Source organism: Callorhinus ursinus, unplaced genomic scaffold, assembly GCF_003265705.2.
Source record: "Callorhinus ursinus isolate GAN/ISIS: 27379988/994484 unplaced genomic scaffold, GSC_fseal_2.0 scaffold36, whole genome shotgun sequence".
In the NCBI taxonomy this organism is placed as follows: Eukaryota; Metazoa; Chordata; class Mammalia; order Carnivora; family Otariidae; genus Callorhinus; species Callorhinus ursinus.
Window position 1 is genome coordinate 3,378,864 of NW_027397098.1, and position 23,578 is coordinate 3,402,441.

At 43.6% G+C, this 23,578-nt stretch overlaps 1 protein-coding gene and 1 long non-coding RNA gene across 7 annotated transcripts in view; one reads left to right on the forward strand and one right to left on the reverse strand.

The window, feature by feature from the left end:
• FRMD4A (FERM domain containing 4A) overlaps positions 1–23,578 on the forward strand; it is a 595,336-nt gene that overhangs the window by 361,666 nt on the left and 210,092 nt on the right. The window contains exons 1-2 of one of the 5 annotated variants that reach the window (XM_073879882.1): positions 21,266–21,554; positions 22,210–23,036. The exons of 3 other annotated variants lie outside the window; for them this stretch is intronic. In XM_073879882.1, coding sequence (XP_073735983.1) covers positions 22,845–23,036 — 192 coding nt within the window. In that variant the 5' untranslated portion in view covers positions 21,266–21,554; positions 22,210–22,844. Of the gene's footprint in view, positions 1–21,265; positions 21,555–22,209; positions 23,037–23,578 lie in introns of those variants that run through there. One more of the 5 variants, XM_073879887.1, reaches the window with a different exon arrangement.
• Positions 4,457–21,161, reverse strand: LOC112810018 (uncharacterized). Of its 2 annotated transcripts, none has more exons than XR_012374564.1 (5): positions 20,880–21,161; positions 18,408–18,523; positions 18,147–18,310; positions 17,228–17,329; positions 4,457–4,885 (listed from the first exon to the last, which is right to left on the reverse strand). It is a non-coding gene; the product is annotated as an uncharacterized lncRNA (long non-coding RNA). The 2 variants fall into 2 exon arrangements; XR_003204725.2 differs by having other exon boundaries at positions 4,457–4,889; positions 17,232–17,329; positions 20,880–21,160.

Below are 23,578 nucleotides of genomic sequence, written 5' to 3' on the forward strand. Positions count from 1 at the left end.
GCTCTCATGCGTGCACACTCTCTCTCACTCGCTCGCTTGCTCTCTCAAATAAATTAAAAAAAAAAACTCTCTAAAAAATAAAAAGTATATACTTATGGTCTAAGCAGGTTGGCACATTTACATTTACCCCACACCAAAGCCCGGTGTGGGGTACATGGTGTGGTGCTAACAACTCCTGGTTTGGATTTGCATGTATGTGTGTGTCTGTATTTGTGTGTGTGCATGAGTGTGCATGTGTGAGCAGGAACTTCTTCTCTTTCATCAGAATAAGTCCCTGGCCAGCCTGCCGGACCTAGATCTGAAGCTGTTGATACTGGTAGTTTGGAAGCAGAAAGGTCCACGCTCAGGAACACCTGTCCGGTGGCTGGGTATGCTGTGTTCCTTCACATTTTAGCTTGGCCTCAGGTTTTGCAGATACCTGAAGAAGGAAGCCATGTATTTACATGTACACTGTATTTATGCCCACGTACATGGGTTTACGTGGACGTCTCATCTCCCCTGAGGTGAAAGGGAAAGCCTGAGTTAGTTAAATATTGCCTTCAAGGAACCGTGTGTGGATGCTTCTAAAATTCAAACAGGTGGACATTTTTGATAAGATTGTCCCTGGAAATCTTCACTCATGACTTCCCGCTCTAGTCTTACACCATACTATTTATTCTGTGTCCAAGGTGTTTATTCCCCGTTATTTCTCTTGAGAAAATATGTGATTACCCTAGGTTATCATTATAGATGGAGTGCATTTTATTTCCTCCCATTTTCTCACTTTTGATGAGCATAATTTAACCAAAGAATGAACTACTCACAGTCAGTTATAATACTGAATAACAAATCAGTCCTGCTGTTTGAATACAGTCTATTTATTACTGACAATTACTGTAGTTTGAAGAAGTCATAAATAGACAGACATGGCAGAAATAGTCAACATTTCTGTCACAGCTCTCATTGTAATGATTCACTTCTACTAACTATGTTCTAGAGAAAGGGAAAAAAATTAAAAAGCACTGAACTTGTTGGTTTCTAAATAATTTTTAACTAGCATCGTATGATTCCAACTGCATCTCATATTTTGGCTTTTTCTAGTCAGAAGTGGTGGGATCTTGTCATTAGAATAATGAAACAGGAATCGTACTTACTACTTTGAGTCTAGGTAGGATGAGAATGAGAGCTTTTTATTTTCAAAGCAGAGTCCACTTACCTTATAGAGAGAAAATAATCTTCTCTAACCCCACAAAATAGACAACCATCTGTCTACTCCTTGTACTAACCTCTTTGTGACATGGGGCAAGTCACTTAAGCTCTCTGGGATTTACTTTCTTCTATTCAATAAAAGGGTTGGACTCCATTGTCTCAAGCAAATTTTCTGGCTCTGCACAATTCTTTAATATTTGTTGTAATACACATATTCACATTGATCTTAAAGACCATTGTCTACCTACTTACTTTCATGGTACCTTGATTATTTATTCTTCTCTGCACATCATCAGTATCAGAGGTAGACAGATGAATTGTCACTGTCTTAGGCAGGAGGGGCTACTATATAACAAAATGCCATAGACTGGGTGGATTAAACAACACACATTTATTCTCACAGTTCTGGAGTCTGGAAAGTCAGAGATCAAGGTGCTAGTGGATTTTGTTAGTACGCGGTAAGGACTCTCTTCCTGGTTTGCAGATGGCCACCTTCTTCCTAGAGCCTCATGTGGCAGAGAGCGCTCTGGTCTCTGGAGTCTCCTCTTGTAAGGACACTAATCCCATCATGGGGGCCCCGCCTTTATGACCTCATCCAAACCTAATCTGCTCCCAAAGGCGCCACCTCCTAATACCAACACCTTGAGGGTCAGAACGTTAACATATGAATGGGGGCAGTGGGCACACAATTCATAGCAGTCACCATATAAAAGTCCTAAATTCTTCACATATAAGGAGGCAGAGGTTGCTATGAGAAACAATACGGAATAAAGTAAGGGCCCTAGAGCCACACTGTCTGAGTTTGAATTTCACTTCTGGCTCTCACAAGCTCTGTGACTGTATTCTTTATCTAGAAAATGGAACAAAGATTAAGTGAATTGAGGTAGATAGAGTGCTTGGCCCAGTGTCTGACACACAGGAAGAATTTCTCAAATGTTCTTTATTGCTCTGCTATGGGGAGCACCTGGACATACCTGGTCCCATTCTAAAAGCTCCAGAGGGATTAAAAAGATAAAAAGAACACTATGCATTGAATATAAAAGTTGGCTCCCAGGCCCAGACAAACAATGGGTGTAAAAAAACTTTGGAATAATAATGAAGGGCACTTGCCTCAAATAGAATGCTCCCGTAGGAGAACCCAGTGTTAAATTTCTGACTTCCTGCTAATGTCAAGGAAATACTTAGGTATGGTGGTTTTTCAATACATATCTAAATTATTAAAATTCGTGTTCTGAGAATGTGCTCAAATTAGGATGCCACCAAAGGATAGATTGTATTGTAGGTTCTTATGCCCTGGAAAGAAATCCTATAATCACCTTAAATGTCTGCCTCCTGGATGAAAGAGTTTAATGTTGGCTAAATAATCAGGCAGGAGTGTGTGAGGACAGGCGAGATGCGAAGGAGCCATTGCAGATGTTTGATAAAAAAGAGCTTCACCATAGTTTGAGGACAGCATTGCAGTATTGTCCTAACAAAGCCTACACATTTGGATGGAAAGGATAGCATTTCGTCAGTAGCTACATAGTTTTGCTTCCGCCACAAAAATGCCCGAGTGTTAGAGAAGTGCTAACAGGCCTGATTTTCTTCATCTAACTGGTTTCATAAAGATTTGGTGCGATTCTATAATCTCTTCACTCTTGAAGGCTTTCTTCAGTTGATGTGAACTCTTTACTGCTTTGCGGATCCTGCTCTTCTGAGAGATAGGACAGATGTGGGACCTTGGCGGGGAGGGGTAGTTTCTAGAGTTTTCATTGGCTTCCTTCACGGTCCCTATTGTGTTTCATACGTCAGGTCAGATGTTCATGTAGGAGCATAGTTTCAATCCAAAATTTTAAAAAATTACTTGGGTTCCAAAATGGGTATTCTTCCACTGAATTGTGACTTTTAAAATGTATTGGTGTTTTTTTGTATATATATATGCCATTGTGAAGCATTTTGTATACCCTCAATCCAGTGATAATGTGTTATTCTTTGCATGTGAAGCATTTTCTATACCCTCAATACAGTGATAATGTGTTATTCTTTGAAATCTGTGTAGCGCAAACGTATTTCTAAAAGTTCTGAACTGTTTCTAAGTTTGCTTTCCCTCTTGGGCCTTCCTTTCAAACCGTTCTTTCTGTCACTGCCCAGAAATAAAGTGGGGCACATAATTGGAAAATACGGGTGTCTGGTTACTTATTAACTCATTAGGAGAATGATGAATGAACAGCTTCCTGAGTAAAACGATACCCGACTGCAGGATAAACAAAGTCACAGACAACTGGCTCATTTAAAAGTCATCACATGAGAACAGGGATTTTCTTTTTAACCTTTTCTGCTGAGGAACTTTTTTGCGCATCAACCACACTCACTAGGGTTATCATTTAAACCCACAGAGCTCCAGTAATTGCAACTATTTTAGAAATGGGTGTGGAAGAGACCAGAGAATATAGTATCTTCCCCTCAGCATCCAACCAGATGTCACTCTGGGAATTAAAACAAACCTCTTAAATCTAAAAAGAAGCCACTAAAAGCAAAGATGTCTGTAAATGGGCTGTGAAGACATCAAATAGAATGATCCCTGGGAATTAGGAGTACTTGTCATTTCAATATGTATTTGACATCATTTTTTTTTTTTTACAAAGCCCATCTTGCTTTATTTTATAATGTATTTTTTTTTAATCAGAGAGAGAGTGAGCACAAGCAGGGGGAGTGGCAGGCAGAGGGAGAAGCAGGCTCCCTGCTGAGCAAGGAGCCTGGATGTGGGACTTGATCCCAGGACCTTGGGATCGTGACCTGGGCTGAAGGCAGCCATTGAACTGGCTGAGCCACCCAGGTGTCCCATATTTTATAATATTCTTGATTATGACCTACACTCAGCAGGGTTCCTTCACTGCCTAGCCCAAAGCTTTGTACATAGTAGATGCTCAGAAAAATTTATGCATAGATGAATAAACCATTATTAAATCCTTCTTCCAAAGCTCAAGTTCCTAAAACTATGGTCTTGTGACATTTTATTCATGATATCAGAGCTGGGGGCTAGCATGGGGATTATTTAGACTAGAAATATTACTTGACCTTCATACATTCAGTATGAATGTATTGAGCCCAGTACATACCAGGCACTGTTCAAGGCTCGGGGACACAACAGAGAACAAAACAGATGAAAACCATGTCTTCGGGGAAATCACCTAATATGGGGAAACAGACAATAGGCGAATAAAGAAAACATGGGTCATTTTAGGAAGTGATAAGTACAAAGGAGAAAAACAAACCAGTGATGGGGAAGAGAACCTGTTGTGGGCAATTTTATTTTAAGAGCATGTCAGTTGAATTCCCCCCACTGGAAAGAGTCTGTTGACTAAAGTAATGGTAACCATTTTTTGCAATGCTGTAGAGTTCACCATGGACTCCCACATGTGGACCTCATTTGATCCTCTCTGCGGCCCTGTGAGGTCTCCAGAGTCCCCATGTTACTGATGATAAAACTGAGGGATTACACAGCTTAAGCCGTCGGCCCAGTGAGTGGTGCTGTCTGGCACTGGCCGGGATCTCCCGTCCTCACTGCCTGGTGGTGTGGAGAGAGCGTCCATCTGCATCCCCCCTGCCAGTGGCGGAATGGGGACGCCCGCCATGGTGCATCTGCGTTCCGCTCAGAGTTGCTGTTTCATGGAGTTTGACCTTTAGTTTCTGGGTTTGGTGTCTGCTTGTTTGTTTTCTCCCTAGGGGGAACAAAAGTGCAGTGTGTGTTTATTATTAAATGAAATCTGTAAAGGGTATTAATATATAGCAAGAGAAAGGAATCGGGTAAAACTGAAGACTCTCCCAACAATCTGCGCCTAAACCCCCTCACCCATCCCAAACTTACACATCTTGAGCGAGGCACAGCTAGGAGCTGCTCTCCCTACCACGTTTGGTACTGCGTACGTTTGTGGCCATCACCTGACTTGTTAGTCATCAAAGGAAAGCCAATTCCTGGTGATGAGAGTCTGTGTCAGGAAGTACGAGTCATCCCTGCTATCCTGAAAACTTCGTTACTTTCATTCATAAATTAGGCTTTGAGAACCAAAACTTCTGTAAACCCACAGAGACAATTTTTTTTCCTACTTAGAATTATCCAAGTATAAAAACCTCAAAGTAAATCTTTCAAGCAGAAAGCTTTCATGTGAAATGTGCTCAGCCACTGTTTATGTAAAAGTCGTAAGATCATGGCCTGTTTTTGTTTTTGTTTTTTTTTAATGAGTGGAATATTTTTCTTCATCCCCTAAAAATAAGCAAATGGCCAAAAAAGAAATAATCAACAAATAGTTACTGAAAATCTGGTATAGTTTTAGTGCGGTGCTGACTCAAAACTAGGGAAAAACTGTGAATCTGGGAGGCAGACAGAAGATGAGATTCTAGTTCTATACTCATGGAGGAAGTGAGCAAGTTACTCAGCCTCCGACCTTCAGGTTCCTCTTCTATAAAATGGGCATAACATCTGCTCTGAAATGTCATTACCGGGACTAAATGAATTATACACCGTTTGTGTCTAGCACATAGTAGATAATAAATGACACTATTATGGGGCTAATGAGTGCCAACCACACACCTGTTGGACCTTCCCTCCAGGGCGTAAAGACCTTGGCTTGGGCTATGATCCACAAAATCCAGAGGCGGGTAGACAGGGCTGAACCCCAAGAGCCAAAGGAGCAGTGAAGCATAGGGGCTGGATGAAGGCAGCCTCAGGAAGTGAGGCTGTACCACAGAGAGAAGGCAAAAAGCAGAACCAGAGCGAACAGTCTATGGCGGTGACCGGGCAGATTGGCGTAGGAGGCTCAGATGGCAGAGCTGGAAGAGGGGCTTCCTGAAATAGTCCACTGGAGCAGGAGAACGGGATGAAACTTCGTTAAGGACTCCAGGGCTCACGTATGGATGGGTCAAGCCGGGCTAGGCAGCCAGAGAGGGTGCCAGCACGCTTCTATTTTGGAGAGATTTGCATTTCTAATTTACTTGCAGCCAACACCATTCCAGATAACGTTTACTTCTTAAAGCCCAGGCTTCAGTGGTGCTTAAAATCTGGCAATGTTGTGTTTGTTCTCTAAATAGGAACGAGTAGTGCTGGGAACCCCCATGCCTGAGCCAACCAGCCAGCTGGAGCTCTTGATTGGTGCGGTTTGCTCCCAGATTCTGAGAGCCAGAGGGACGTCAGGAGTCCAGCGATGCCCCTCCAGGTAGCAGGGGTTCCTACCACTCATGTTCACAGGTGGTGTGCAGCCTCTGCAGGGACACTCTCGGTGACAGGACCCCTGCCCACCACCTCACAAGAAAGCCTTCCCCTGGATTAGCAGCTCTGAGTCCTCCCAAGGGTAAAGTCTGGCCCCTCCCCACATAGTGGTCCTGGTTGCAGGCACCAGTGCTCAACACACCTGCCCTCCCTGGGAACAGCTCTCCACCTTCCACCTTCGCCATCTCTTCCGCCAGTGAAGTTGGCGCTAAGAACTTCCCCGTCTTCGTTGTTCATACTAATTGTTGACATTGTTAAATTTGCAAGCATTCATCTTAAAACGTAGCCCATGAAACTGGACACAGCAAATCATTTATGTTCTGAATCCATTGGTCCTGTGAACACCCTTGTCAAGAACACTGTGATTTATTTTGTATACTAATATGGTGCTAACTGTTGGGTCCACCACATGACATTTTAGGCCCCCACTAAGTGTCAAAATTCAGCTGCATGTATACAGAGACAGAGAATTGGGGGGGGGGGATCTATTTTGTTCACTAACTATATCCTTAATACTAAAAATAGTGTCTGACTGGTAGGATCTCAATAAATGTTTGTTAGATAAATAAATGGGACTTGTGTACTTGAGAAGATTGTCTCCAGACTTTTTGTTTAGGACAATAGAATCCTCCAGTACCAATAGCAGAGAAGACCAAAGACATTCACTAGAACCCGGGTATACTGGCCGTAATGAAAGCTGGATGCTAACAATTCACATGCCTTGTGATTCACCCATGAAAGTGTACAATTCAGGGATTTTTAGTATATTCACAGAATAATGCAACCAATCACCATCATCAATTTTAGAACATTTTTGTCATTCCCAAAAAGAAACTGTGTACCCATTAATTTTTGCCACCCCCACCCCAGCCCCTTAACCCTAGGCAACCACCAATTTATTATCTTTATAGGTAGATATGTCTATTTTGAACTTTTCATATAAATGGAACCATAAAAAATTCTTTGGTAACCGACTTCCTTCATTTAGCATTATGTGTTCAAGATTCATCCATGTTGTATCATGTTTTGGTCCTTAACGTCTTTTTTTGCCCTTTTGTCCTCACTTTATTTTTTTATTAAAGTATAATTAACATACAATGTTATATTAGTTTCAAGTGTATGACATATTGGCTCGACAATTCTATATAGGGCTCAGTGCTCACCATGACAAGTGTAGTCACCATCTGTCACCACACACTGTTATTACAATATTATTGACTCTTTGCCCTAGGCTGTACTTTTCACCCCCATGGCTTATTTATTTTATAACCGAAAGTTTGTAATCCTTAATCCCTTTATCTGTTTTGCCCATTCCCCCCACACCCACTTCCCCTCTGACAACTGCCACTTTGTTCTCTATATTTGAGAGTCTGCATAGTTTGTGTGTGTATATGTTTGTTTATTTGTTCATTGGTTTTTTTAAATCCCATATATAAGTGGAAACATACGGTATTTGTCTTTCTCTGTCTGACTTATTTCACGTAGCATAATACCCTCTAGGTCCATCCCTGTTGCCACAAATGCCAAGATCTCATTCTTTTTTTATGCATGAGTAATATTCCATTGCAGACACACACCACATCTTCTTTATTCGTTCATCTATGGATGGATACTTCAGGTTTTCCATAGCTTGGCTGTTGTAAATGCTGCAGTAAACACAAGAGGGCATGTATCTTTTCGAATTGTTTTCATTTTCTCTGAGTAAATACTCAGTAATGGAATTACTGGATTGTATTGTCTTTTTGTTTTTAGTTTTTTGAGGAACCTGTTTTCCATAGTGGCTGCCCCAATTTACAACAGCGGCCGACGGTTCCTTTTTGTCTACATCCTCGCCAACACTTTTGTTTCTTGTCTTTTTGATACTAGCCATTCTGATGGGTGTGAGGTGATATCTCATTGTGGTTTTAATTTGCATTTCCCTGATAACTTAGTGATGTTGGGCATTGTTTCCTGTGTCTATTGGCCATCTGTATGTCCTCTTTGAAAAAAAAATGTGTATTCAGATCCTCTGCCCATCTTATAGTCATATTGTTTGTTTTTGTGGTGTGGAGTTGTATAAGTTCTTTATGTATTTTGGATGTTAACCCCCTATCAGATCTATCATTTGCAAATACCTTCTCCCATTCAGTAAGGTTACCTTTTTGTTTTGTTGATAGTTTCCTTCATTGTGCAAGAACTTTATCTGGTGTAGTCCCAGTGTTTTATTTTTGCTTTTGCTTCCCTTGTCTGAGGACAGAGATCTAGAAATATGTTGCTAAGTTTGATGTCCAAGAGATGACTGCCTATGTTTTCTTTTAGGAGTTTTGTGGTCTTGGGTCTCACATTAGGTCTTTAATCCATTTTGAATTATTTTGTGTATGGTGTAGAAACTGGTCCAGTTTCATTCCTTTACGTGTAGCTGTCCAGTTCTTAATTCCTTTGGCTGGCTGACTAATATTCCAGCGTACAGATGGAAACATGCGTTGTTTATCCATTCATCAGTTGAGGGACATTTAGGTTCTTTTCACTTTTGCCTGTGGTGACTAATTGTGCTATGAACACTCACGCACAAGTGTTTGTGTGATGTATGTTTTCATTTCTCTTGGATCTAGACCTAGGAGTGGCTCATATAGTCACTCTATGTTGAACATTTTGAGGATACGTCAGACTGTTTTCCACAGCAGCAGCGCCATTTTACGTGCCCACCAGCAGTGCATAAGCGTTCCAATTTCTCCTCACCAACCCTGGTTATGGAAGGAGCTTCTTTTTAGTCTCATTATTTATCTTGCATTCCTTTTAAATGTTGCATTCCTTTCCATGATATAAAGGTTCATTTCCAGAATTGAAATTACTTACCATCAAGAAAAATCAAGGAAAACCAAAAATGGGAAGTATTTAAATGGTGCCTCTTCATCTTGGAAAGCTGAGCTGTGTGAAAGAAGAGTGAAGAAAATGAAAGCTGTCAGTTTCAGTGTCCAGAGAGTTTCCCTTCTTTGTTTTGGTGCCTTCGCATTTTGAGGACGCGGATGCCCCTACATACGTGAGCAGAAAGAGCAACATTTTTCACCCTGCTTTACATACTATGCCAGCATAATCCCTAAAGATGCCCTGGGATGCTACCAAACTATGGAGCATTTTGAGGCTTCTGCATATGGAGATGTTAAAAAATACATCTTCTTGCATTTGGGGGACTGAGAGCGTCTCTGGTCCAGTAGTCAGTCTCTTAAATTCCTGGCTATCTAAGGCTTTCAGTGAAGATGACTGAGAATATTCTTCTTTATTTGACCCTCATGGCGATCGTTTTCATAACATGAAATGAATTTAGGATTACAAAAGGCTTATTGTTCCCCATCAACTCTTTGCATTCATTTGTAGAACTTCCTTTTTATAGAAGGGCTCTGAACCATGTGCAGGAAAAAACATTCATAGCTTTGCTTAGTACTGGTTATTGGCCAAGACTTCCTTCTTTTTAGTTGAAAAATAATAATGGTAAGGTGGTTTTCCTTCAAAATGTGTATAATGGCATTTTCAGTGTCCCTGCAGTAGTGATGGGTTTGTGTACTTTTTGTTTGTTTTCTTACATGAGAGATACCATGGCTTAGGATTGTTTTCACATCCATAAGAACTAAGCCGTCTTTTAAATAAGCACCTAAGGACATCTGAAACCTTTTGGATTAACGATTACCATTAATTTTGAATTCACAAACTGTAATTCACTACTGGGAAATTTATGTTTTCACGCTGGTTTTAACTATTGCTACAAAATTAAAGTTATTGTATTTTCAAAGAGAAGGGGAAAGAGAGAGAGAGAAGCAAGCGTGCAAATATGGGGAAATGGGGACATTTAGACATGACTGATGGGAATGAAAATTGGTTCAATCACTTTGAAGAGCAGATTCGCAAGCCCTGGTGAAGACACATGGCCTGCAAAACACAATTCCATTTCTGAGTGTTTATCCTGCAGAAGTTCTCAGACATGTGCTAAGGTGACATCTATGATCTCTGCATGTTTTTGTTCATTTATTCATTCATCTAGCAAATATTTATTGAGCACATACTGTGTCCCATGTATCTTTACGGATATAGCAGATGACAAAAGAAACAAAAATTCCACCTTCAGGGAGCTTATGTTCTAGGGGAGAATGACACAAAATAAGCAAACTAAGTAAGGAAAATATATGGCAGGTAAATTGAGTGATAAGTGTTATGGAGAAAAATAAAGAGAATAGGAAATGTTGGGAGGGGATTAAAAACTTCAATAGGATGGACAGGGAGAGCTTCACTGACAACATGACAGTTAGGGCTGCTGGAGCTAGCAAATAAAAATATAGGACACCCCCCTAAACTTGAATTTCAGATTATCAGTGAATTTTCTTTAAGAATAAGTATGTCCCAGGGGCACCTGGGTGGCACAGTCGGTTAAGCATCCGACTCTTGATTTCAGCTCAGGCCATGATCTCAGGGTTGTGAGAACAAGCCCCGCATCGGGTTCCGTGCTGGGTGTGGAGCTTGCTTGAGATTCTCCCCCTCCCTCTGTCCCTCCCCTCCCTCTCAAAAAACAAAAGCAAAAGCAAACAAAAAAAGAATAAGCATGCCCCATACAATATTTGGGACATTCTTCGACTACACACTTACTCCTTGTTGACCTGAAATTCAAATATAACTGGGTGTCCTGTATTTTATCTGGCAATCCTAGTGACAGTTGAGTAACACTCCGCAGGAATAAGGGAGCAAATCAAGTGAACATTGTGAGAATGTTGTTGAATGAACGAGTAACTACGAGGCGAGCATGTCAGGCAGAGGAAACAGTAGGAGCAAAGGTTCTGGCCAACTGTAATAGTGAAAACTTGGAAGAAACTTGCTCCATAGGAAGAGAGGGATAAATAATTTGTGGTCTATTTGTACAATGGAGTCAACTGGATGGACAAAATCTACATGTGCCAATATTGATAAATCTCAAAAACATGATTTATCTTTGGTGAAAAGATAAATCTGTTTGGTTGTATTTCTGTAGGGTTTAAAAACACACAAAACAGTGTGTGCTGTTCATGCTGTACATCCATATGTAATCAAAGGACAAAACAATCATGGGAATGATATATAGGAACTTTAGGAGAACCTCAGCCTAAGGAGGAAAGAGAAAAATTGAGAGGTGTGGTTCTGGTTCTCTCTTTCTCTCCCTCTCTCTCAGTAAGAAAGTCAGTCTACATTTGGAACAACATGGATGGACCTTGAGGGCATTAAGCTAAGTGAGATAAATTGGACTAAGAAAGACAGATACTGTATGATGCCTCTTATATGTGGAATCTAAAGAAGTTTGTCTTCTTTCAGTAGACTGATGGTTACCAGAGTCTGACAGGTGGGAGAAGGGGGGAAATGTTGTTTAAGGGCACAAACTTACAACTGGTTAATAAGTAAGTTCTGGAGATCTAATGCACAGCATAGTGATTACAGTCATCAATATTGTATTATAAACTTCAAAGTTGCTAAGAGACTAGATCCCAAAAGAAATAATACTTAGGTGACATGATAGAGGTGTTATAGCGGTAATCAAATTGCAAAATATAAATGTATCAAATCAACCTGATGGACACCACAAACCTACACAATATTCTCCATCAATTATATCTCAATAAAAAAAAAAAAGGCAGTCTAAAGCCAATAAGGCCGAATGTTCCATCTTAATGGTGGTTAGTCATGACTTTATTTTCTGTACTTTTCTGAATGCTTATTTGGTTTATTATTTAAAATACTTTTTGAAGAAGGACAGCAAAAGTTAAAGAAAAAGAATCTTAGATACCTTTGTATTATGAGGAACTCAGTACAATAGGAAGTAACTTATGAGTGTATAAATATTTGATCTAGCAACAGCCCCATGCAGATATGGGTCGCTAGGTGACAAATACCGGTGTGCAGTGCTCATGACCTAGTGTGAGAAGCTGTCTATTCTAATTCGGGATGTCCCACAAATTCACTGGGAGCCCTGGCGATGGCTAGGAACTCCTCAGCACCTGTTTCCTCATCTGTCCAGCAGAGGCGCTGATCGAAGCCTAGAACCCTCAGCTCGTGGCTGTGAATAATGAACAGGACCATAGCTGGGCAGGCACTGTAAGTGTCCCAGGAGGGACCAGTCAGGGCATTTGGTTTTGTCTAGTCTGGAACCCCCATTGGCTTTCCCACTGAACTGGAGATTGAACAAACTTATGAAAATCAGGCTCATTTCCTCCTTCCCACTACAGAATTTGTCTTACATAAAATGAAATTGAATTTCGATTCCTAAGAAATGGGATACGATTTTGGAGGCTCTGCCTCACTTCACCGCTGCTGTCACTAACTTGCTGAGTGACCTGGGGCTATAAGGGTCTGAGCCGGCAGAAGGAACCAGAAGTCCATATGTGGGTGTGGATATGCTATACCCCACATCTGAGGATGAGATGGAGTGACCCTTTAGGAGTAAATGCTGTGACTGATCGTCATTCCTAGGGGCATCCATTTAAAGCAAACGTTGTACCCTCAACAGGTGAGCAAAGTCATGGGCTCCGTAAATGGACTTGAATCCCTCTTAAGTGAGTCACAGAAGAGCAGGGTTGAACACTCTCTACAGGGAGAGGGCATGCAATGTACTCAGAGGAAAGGAACGGAATTCAGGACACAATTATTTAGGGCAAGGATATTTCCTATGATTTATTTACAGGGGCTTAGCTCACCTGGGAACTCATTAAAGCTCACAACACTTAGGTATAGGGCTTCAACCAAGAATCAATATCTAACATAGTGGGCAAAGGGGCATTATGCAGACACAAAAGCTGACAGATTTCATGCTTTTGGATGACGCAGATAATGCAAGTAAGAATATTAACAGCGTATGTTTTATTAAACACATGCTCCATGCCAAAAACTTCACATACATTACGCAGTGCAATCCTCAGAGGAAACCTATACGTGGGAACCGGGGAGAAGTTTAGAACTCGTTCGCCCAAAGTGACCCAACAGTAAGTTGTTGACTTGTGGTTCAAAACCAGGCAGTCTAGTTTTTCCTGGTCTGCACCCCTAACCACAACACTGTCGCTCTCGGCATCTTTGGGCAGGAAAGTGGACTCTAATCCCAGTCCCAGCCTGCTAGGTAGACGGATAAGGAAGGCCCTGCCCCAAGACTCAGCTGACCCGTTCAAAGCCCTACAGGGATGAGGAGCAGAATCAGAGATGTGACTGTGCTAACCACAAGGATCAAGGTTGAAAACGGAATTCTTCAATAACTGCTGTAATAGTATATGCCAAGAATTATGTCGGGTTAGCAAACTGGGGGCCAGCAGTGACTCACTTGTGCCCATCATTGGATTTGGTCCCACCGGAAAATACCCCCGTGTGTCTGCAGAGCTCTGCTTAGGGTGGGGATGATTTTGTTGGCCAGGGTCAGCAAGGGGCAGTGATCAGCAAAAACATCCCATAGCTGAATATTATCTTTGGTGCTTCCTGCTTCCCTTTCCTTCCTCGAGCTCCCCCTCCACGCATCCACTCCACTCCACTAGAAACCATCCCAAGACGCTTCTTCCTAAGAGTCCTTCATTGTCTATGGCCATAACACCCTGAACGCGCCCGATCTCGTCTAAGAGTCCTTCATTGACCAATTTCTGCTTTTGCTCAAAATTAAGCCTCCGTGGACAGAACACGCTGGAGACTTGGAAGACAGACTCCAATTCAAATCTGCCTCTTTCTGGGTGTGGACCTTTGGCAAGTTCCTTAATGTTTCTGAGCCTCAGTTTCTGATTCTGCACACCAGGAATGAATCATACCCACTGTGCTGTGTCGTTGTGAGGATTGTAGAGGGCACACGGGATGTGCCCAGCACCACTTGGTAAAGAAGAGCGATGAAGATAGTGATGATGATGATGAGTAGCTAGTCCTAGTTTAGGTGAGAACCATCTGCAAGGGAATTTTCTTTGTAAAGGGCACAGGGGGCCATTCTCTGAAGATTTGGAAGATACTTTCCTTTCTCTCCACTGTATATCCCCTGTTCTACTGAACTCAAGACCAAAATTACCCCCAGGCCTCCTGGCCTCTACCTAGGATCAGCTGTTCTGACCTTAATGTTTATTTGCTTTGTTTTGGCTTTGGGGGGGCACTGAAAGCGGTAGGATAGGAGAAAAACCCAGGGGGGATCTTCTCAAAAACATACTTGAGAAGGTGAAAGAAGATAAACAAAGGGAAATCCTTAGGCTTCTGCCAGCCAACACCAGAAAAATTTAGAGTCACTAAGTAGACACTAAAAGGAGATATGGAAGGACAACCATTTTAAGATAGAAATTACAGCTGCTGGGTTATTAAGTGTTTTGATTAGGCCTCCACAAGCACAGGAATCTTTAGAACATATTGCAGGTATTCCAGAAAAGCTGGGCTTTGATGTTGGCATGTAGCATCGCAAAAGGCCCAAGCTCATTTATGAGAGACAGTTTCAGAGTGGCCATAATTTGGGCCGCCTTTATTAAGACAATTATATGGAATTGCTTATAAACACTGGTCAAACGCTGTTCTCGACCACCACAGGCTCTTCTCCTGTTTTTTATTAGCAAGATGGATTCAATTATAAAAATCTATGGGGCAATTATCACAATGCTTGGCCAAAAGAAAGTGATAAAGCAAAATTAAATACACCATGTACAGATTAATACATCTGGAGGACTTGGAACAAAACACAGTTCTGAAAACAAAAACACACAAAGCATTGCCATGATTTCTACCTGTGAGGAATTGCCCATAAAGTGATGAATACAGGCACATGCGCAAATACAGATGATAAAGTGCTACGCATACAGATACACGTGGGCTCTGCTTGGGGGGGGGCCTCTGGGAAGGCTTCCCAGGAAGTGAGTGTGAAGAGTGAGGGGTGATGGGTGAAGGGAGGGGAGGGAGGCCTCCTGGGTAGAAGCACAGTGTGAGCAAGTCGGGGACCTGCATGTGCTTCTCGCCCACTGGGAGGTGGCAAGCAGGCAAGAGGCTGCACAGGCAGGAGAGGGTGGTCAGCAAAAGAAGATAGGGACATGCCCTGCCGTGTCCCAGCCCTACCCAGTACCTACAGATGAATTTATACCCAGGCAAGCGCTTTACCCCTGGTGGAAGAGCAGGTGTTTTGATAATGGAGCAACATGTTTGTATTTCATTTTTGATAGGGAGGCAACCAGTTAGGAAGGGTGTCCATCAGAATTAGATTTTTTTGAGAGAGAGAGAGAGAGAAAGCGTGTGCCAAGCACAAGTTGGGGGAGGGGGAAGGGCAGAGGGAGAGGGTGAAGCAGACTCCACGATGAGCAGGGAGCCCAACTCAGGACTCGATCCCAGGACCCCGGGATCTTGACCTGAGCAGAAGGCAGATGCTTAACCCACTGAGCCACCCAGGTGCCTCCATCAGAATTAGGATTCTTAAAACCACAGTTCTTCATCTGAGAATGTTCATTCATTCATTTTATTCATCGCTTCAATGAGTATTTATTGAACATTTAATATGTGCCAGGGACTGTTCTAGGCTCAGGAGAGTCAGCAATAAACAAAACAGACATAAATCCCTGCTCTCCCAGGAGAGACAGGTAATAAAGCACATAAGTGAGTAAGTTGTATACAGTCTGTTAGAAGGTGATTAGGACAATAGAGAAAAAAACAGGGAAAGGATTAGGGAGAGGGGCAGTAGCAGGAGGGCAAGTGGGAGGAATGGCCATTTTTAAGGAAGATGGTCATAGATCACTGTGATTTGGAGCATGTAAAGAATTGAGCAATATAATTATGGGGAAAAAAACTTCCTTCCATTCCTCTCTACTAAAAAGGGGGAAAAAAAAGATCTCACTAATAAGGTAACATTTGAGCAGGGATCTGAAAAAGATGCTGGCTTGATTCCTCCTGATATCTGGAGACGTACATTCCAAGCAGAGGGAAGTGCAAAGGCCCTGGGGCTAGAGAGCCTGAAGAGTAGAGACTACAGCAGGGAGGCCAGGGTGCCTGGAGCAAAGTCAAGGTCAAAGTGGAAGAGTAGCATCCACTCAGCTGACCAGCAGAATCAATAACCCAGGAACTTGTTAGAAATACAAATTATTACACTCCCAACCCCCTACTCAGACTATGAATCAGAAACTCCAGGGGTGTGGGGGGAGGTGAAACCTAGCATCCTTTGACAGCCTTCCAGGTGCTCCCGATGCAGGCTTGTCTGAGAACCACTATCTCAGAGCTGAGTCCAGAGCTCTCCTCTTTCCCTACTTTCCTGGAAAATCTTCTTAGATGATTCCATCAATTTCTATAGGTTTCAATGTTCTTTATGTTATAGGCATTGTCAGCTTTTTTAAAAATTTTCCAGCCAGGTATCTCTTTTTGAGTTTTTTTAAAAGATTTATTTATTTATTTGAGAGAGAGAGAGAGAGAGCACCAGCAGGAGGGGTAGAGAGAGCGGGGGACAGAATCTCCAGCAGACTCTGTGCTGAGCTCAGAGCCTGATGCAGTGCTCGATCTCACAACCCTGAGATCAGGACCTGAGCCAAAACCAAAAGTTGGACGTTTGGCTGATTGCGCCACCCAGGTGCCCCTCTTTATGAGTTCTAATTGTGTATATCTAATCCCCATCTCAACAAATAGCCAAACCAGCTTCCTATTTGGTGAGTGAGAACTCTAGAAATTTGCTACACTGAACTCACCAAATGTATAATGTGTATTATGACCATTCTTTGCCATAATAATTTGGGGTAGGTCGGATTTGGTTTTGGGGGATTTGATTTTGAAGAAATCATCATTTCACAAGCATGACAGCTTCCAGCCCCGTCTCAACTCCAAGAAACTGACTTGCCTTTTTCTCCCTGGGGCTCCAGGGTCTGTGTTCTCATAAATCCTGGGGGCTCTTCCTCCCACACCGACTCATCATTTCAATATCTTCTTACTGCTTGCCTGCGAGATTGATTGATTGATGTCACCTGCGCATAAGCTCCCACACTATTAAAAGTTACAACTGAAAACAGAATACTTGCTGAATTTTTTTCCCATTCAATCTCACAAATATTTCTGTCCTAACTCCCTTTGGTAAGGAGGCAGTGGGCTGACAAACAAATAACAGGTATTGAGTTTCAGCTGACAAACACTGTGCTAGGCACTGTAAGGAATGCAAGCCTCTACATAACCCTGAATTTGGCAGGTATGAGTGAATGTTGCTAAGACCAACTCTGAAGCCAGGTGCCCAGAGTTTGCTAATTGGCTCTTGCCGACTTATCAGGTATAGGACCTGAGGTGGGTTATAAAACCTCTCTGGGCCAAGGCGCCTGGGTGGCTCAGTTAATTAAATGTCTGATTTTGGCTCAGGTCATGATCTAGGGTCCTGGGATCGAGCTCGAAGTCTTTGGGCTTTGCACTCAGTGGGGAACATTCTCCCCCCAACTCCCCACCTCTCCACCTGCTCATGCTCTCCCCTCTCTCTCTCAGATACGTAAAATCTTAAATAAATAAATACAGCCTCTCTGTGCCTTAATTCCCTTTTTCCGAAATGGGGTTAATAATAGTACCAACCTCACAGGGCTTGTGAGAAGATTAAATGAGTTCTATGTAAAGCACATAATCAGTTCGGGTGCTTGGTAAGTGCCAACTGAGTGTTGACTATGGTTATTAATGCCTATTTCTGGGTGTAAATAAACAGAAAGGGTTTGGTGAGAGAGCTAACCTGCGTATTTGAGCATGCTTCTAATGTACACCAGTTTCATACTGTGGTACTCACTGTAATACAGCTGCTCCCGGGGGCTCCAAATTACATTAATTAGCTTGTGATGTTTTGATTGATTCTTGTCTGTGTTTCAGAAAGCCTTGCCCTGGGTTTTTGTTGCTATGAGTTGAGGCAGTCAAAACCATGATCCCAACCAGGAAAAAATAATAAGCAATAATCTAATGTAACGAGAACATAACAAGATTATAAAGCATAAGCTATTAAAAAAATGATATTGCTATATAAAAAAATAATGAAATAAAACACAGTTATTACATGATTTCTTCATGGACCCCAGGGAACATGGTTTTAAGTACTTGCTGTCAAGCCATGAGAGGAGATGGAATTCTTTCTTTTTGATTGAAGTGGTTCAGAATTGGCCTTGAATTGATCTGGGAGTGAGGAGAAAAAAGGATTGGGTATAAAAATATAATGGGGTTCACTTAAAATCCATCAAGCACTTCAACCTGCTGCAGAGGGGTCTCGCCCTGTCCTCAAAATCTGGTTGGAGTATGGAAGGAAAAGACGCCAGTGTCCCATAGTTAGGAACTAATGTATTGGGACAAGTTACGGTCACCTCCCCTTGTTCACTGTGATTGCCTATATATGTGTGTGTGTATATATATATATATATATATATATATGAGTCAAGCGTGAAAGATGAGGGCTCTAAGTCACAAAAGGATGACTTTGGGTTCAAGTCGAATTAACATAGTGGCCTCAGCAAGTTACTTAACCTCTTTAAACCCCCAAGCGCCCCATCTGTAGAAGGGAAACAAAAATAGTTTCCATCTCAGGAATCTTGGGATGATGAAATTAATGAATGTTTTGACAGTTAGCACTGTGCCTGGTACAGAGTACATATTCCTAATAATGTTAGATATCAGTTGTATGGTTGTGAAAATCCTTAGTATGTGTTGAACCCATAGTCTTCTTAGGGCTGAAGATAATAGATATTATCATCAGGTCTGTTATTTTAAAGGTGAAGAAATGGGCACCAAAGAGTTAAGAGACTCCTTCAAGGTCACACTGGACCTTCCAGGTGGGAGTCCAGGGCTATCTGAAGTTACTAGAAAGGATTATGAAGCACAGACTCAGACCCACTCCCACACTGGCATCTGTCCTCAGGGAGGCAGCTACACAAAGGCAGGAGTGGGGGCCATCTTTCTTCGCCAGGCGTGGTAGCCTGGCCAAGATCTGAGCTGAGGAACCTTCTGCTAATGGCCCCTTTACCACCCAGAACTTGTTTAGGAAAGCTGTGACTTCAGATCCCGGAATTAAGAACCTAGTACTTTTCTCACTCGTATAGCAGGGATAATTTTTGCTCTGCAACTCTGGGCATAACAAACATCATGCTAATTTACTTCTCTACACCCAGTGAAATCTAACTACATCCTCACTCACGAAGGTTGTAGGAATGTACTCATTCTTTCCTCTCCCCCAGCTCACACTGTACCTTAAGACCAGAAAGTGGTCTCTTGTTTATCAGTCCAGCCTAGTCACCACTGAGATGCTCAGCACCCAAGAACTCGAGGTCCATTTGAAAGTCAAAGACTCCATCCCTCAGAGGCCAAACCCCAAGATCCTTTGCTGTGCCAAAGATACATCTCTTAGAACTTAGTACCCCCACCCAGTGTCCACAAGTTGCCCCGTCAGATGTCTGGCGCCTTCTTGAGGCAGAGACCAAGTATGGGCCTCTCTAATTGCAGATGCCACTCCTTTCCTTCTGGGGGTGCTGCTATCTGTCTCCATCCCCCATTTCCAAGCCTCAGAGCACCTCTCCGCCCTTTGAGAGTTCAGCTCTTTTCAAAATAAAGCTCCCCAACTCTGTGTAAGAGGCAAGGGGAACCCCAGACATTCAAGTTTCAAAATCCTGTTTGCCCTGTGGAAGGGCAAAAGGAAAAGTATTTCTCCTTCTTTCTGAATCTTCTCCAGCAGCTGAAGGAAACACAAAGGCAAATGTCCAGAAACCAGCCTGCCGCGTTTCTTTTTCTTTTTTCCGAGCTAAGACTCTTCAAAAAGTATTAAACTCAGGCTGAAAATGGAAACACTGTATTCTTTCATCAAGACTGCATGTTAGGACTGGCTGATGGACCAACACTTTGCAAAGATCCTTTGATTCTCTGTGCCTTTGCAAGTAACTGCCTGAATTCTTGGTGGCGGAATCAGCTGCTCTTCGGAAAACAAACCATTACAGAATTCCAACTGGCAAAGCTTGCCATCCATCAACTCCCAGGATCGCCACTGGTGAAACAGAGGATATATTTCCTTCATATGTCCATTAACTTCCAGATAATTTAAGTTTGAATTTTATCTCATTCATCAAGTTTTACCATGGCCTATGTCTCTTGGTACTTAAATTCTTCAGATAAAATTTTTCTTCCCTAAATTTTTATCCATTCTTCGTCTGGGCCCCAAACATATAAGGTATAGGGGGTACAGAGATCCTGTGTCAGGACTAGCCCAGGCCATGAGGACAGCCTCACGGGGCTTATGCTTATACAGTGAGGCCCTGTCCTAAATGTTTTACATACATTGATTCATTTCATCTTCATAACAACCTTATTATCCTCACTTCCTAGATGAGAAACCTGAGACAGAGAGGTTAAGAAACTTGTCTAAGGCTACACAGCTCGCCGGCGGCCAAAGCAAGATTCAAGCCCAGGCAGTCGTTAGCACACGGCTACGAATAGAGATTGTGGTTAACTGTTAACAAGGAAATAAACGGGATAATGACACAAAGACTACCTGTGGGGCAAGGCTGGGGGGTTACTCTCATTGTGTTGATCAGGAAAGGTTATGGAGGAGGCAGCAGTGTTGAGCTGAATCCTGAAGGATGACAAGGAGCCAGGAGGGTGGATGAGTATTCCTGGCAGGAGGAAAAAGAAATGCAAACAAAAAGCCAACCGAGGAAAGAGTCTCTCAAGGGCAGAAATGTGGCCCATGGGGCAAAGCATAGCGGGGGGACAGGGAGAGGAACATGGGATGGGCACGGAGAAGATGCTTTCAAGAGCAATGGGAAGCCGCTGACATGCTTAGTCACAGAGATTATGACACGATGTGAGTTGTTTCTGAAGTCACTGGCTGCTAGGTGACAAGGGGATGGGTGAGAAGTGGAACAGAGGGGTCTTGGAAGGGGGTTATGTAGCTGAGGGTAGAGGGTGACCTGGACCATGGTGGGGTCGGGTGGCAAGAGATAAGGCTGGATGGAGCAGGAGCGCCTGGTGCTCAGGACATTCCGGCCATCTGAAGAAGTGTGGCCTTTAGTCCTAAGAGCCAGAGAAGCCCTGAGCAGGTGGAAGCAAAGGAGTCCTGTGATCCGATCTGAGTTCTAGGAGAATGAGTGGAGCTGGTGTGGGCAATGTATTGGAGGGACAAGACTGCAGTCCAGTAAGGAGGCTGCCGGAGACCTCCCCGTGAAAGGTGAGAGGGACTCACGAGGCCCGGGGCAAAGACTAACATTACCAGGGCACTGTTGGACCAAGTCAGACAAGGGGCTGCTCTCAAGGAACTTTCCAGAGCCATTTATGAGGACAGGCTTGATGATAACCTGAGTGTAAGGGATGAGAGAAAGGAAGGAGATAAAAGACCCTTCTATCCCTGTTTCTGGCATTTGGTGGGGGGGGGGGGAAGCTGTGCAGGAAGATGGGGAATCGGGAAAGAGAATTTGCGGATGGGACAAGTTCAGTTCGGGACAAATTAACAATTCCATCGGCCCAGGTGGAAAAGCAGCAGGTAGATGTAGAAGCAATCCAATGACTCTTTGAAGGATGGGAACTAAATACCCCAAGAGAAAGGTCTGAACACTATCACCCCTTTACTAGCTGGTGCAGTCAAAACAGATCAGCACTGGAAATGCTCTTCCAAAGAAATAGCGCTCCCTCTGAGTGCTCCCCCAACTATATCATGAAAGAATGGGGCTTTGCATGAAAACGGCCTTCAGCGACTCCCAAGGTACAGAAACCTCCCATTTAAACACAGCTTCCCATGACCCAGATTCAGATAATCAAGTCAAGTCCCTCAGTCACGAGTCTGTGATGACAACAGGTTGAAATAAGATATATCATCCTTATCACAGATGGGGATTCGTTCACCTTTTTCTCCAAGGCTATAATGTATACAGATTCCCTTCTGTTGACTGTGACAAGACCTCCTGAACTGCCAGAAATTTTCACCGGAGATCTTTAGAGAAGAATACACGAAATGTGTCTGGAGTTAATCTTCAACCATTGGGAAGAAAGAATATACAATGTTTCTTTTTTATTATGAATTTTTTAAGTCTTCACTCCTGCCAGTGTCAGGGAAATAATTGCGCTACATCTCACAGATCCTTCAACTATGGTGAAAGGGGAAGCCATCTCTCCCTTGAAGGATGGATGGATAGATGGATCGATGGAGAGATGCTGGGATTTCAAGCGATGAGTGAGTTTTAAAGAAAGATTTTACCTCTGAGACAAGCCGGCTTTCCCACCCACAATAAGCGGGTGCTCCTGTCTGCTTCTCTCTTTATTTTAGCAAGCCATGTTTTGACAATTCGTGAAAAAAAAAAAAAAAAAAAGTCTGTCTAGGGCAAATTGAGCTGCTGAAGCAATAAACATTTAGACACATAATGTGAATTGAGTTATTGTTCTTGGTAGGGATATTCTCTGAGTTTGTTTCTCTTTTTTGGAAAGAGAAAGTGTCAGCCTGTTTCCCTCCCCCGGGTCTCTTGAAATGGAAGTCTCCTTTCCCCGTAGTTGTTGCGAATCCTTGACAATAGCCCCAAGACTAGGTTATCTCGCAGGAACTTCCATTTCCAAAGAGTTGAGGGAGATAAAGACTCAAAACAATTGGACGACGTCGAGGGCTAAGAGCTGCATCTTCAGGCCAGTTCGGCCCAGGTGGCCTCTCTGGGCGGCCCACAGGGTAGGAGAGGGCCTCCCGCGGTGGATTTGGTGGGGCTTGGGGGGTGGGGTGCGAGCCTCCGTTTCAGAATCCCTGCTGTTCCTCTCGCACGCCTGACTCCGCACAGCCTCTCCGGGTTAGCAGGCGCATCGGGACCTAACTTCGTCCTGGCTGCGCGTGCAGCGGCGAGGGAACGCGAGGCTTGGCCAGCTCGGGCCGCCCCCGGCTCCCGCGGCGTGGAACGGGCCGCGGCGCTGCGTCCGCGGGGCGCGGGCGCTCATTGTTGTCCGGGCGCGGGCGCGGGACCCGCCGGAGCCCGCCTTCCGCACCACCCCGCAGCCGCCCGGCCTCCCCCTGCCCTCTCCAGCCGCGCCGGGGGCAGCGCGCAGGGGGTGCGAGGGGGGCGGGGCGGGGAGGCGGGCAGGGCGCCCCGCAGCATGCGGCGGGCCGGGCGCGGGCGGGGGGCGGGGGACGGGCCGGCGGCGGTGCGCTCTGGCTCGCGGCCAGGCTCGGCGTGAGAGGCGCGAGCGGGCGATGGGCTGACGGCGGACCCGCGGCGTGCG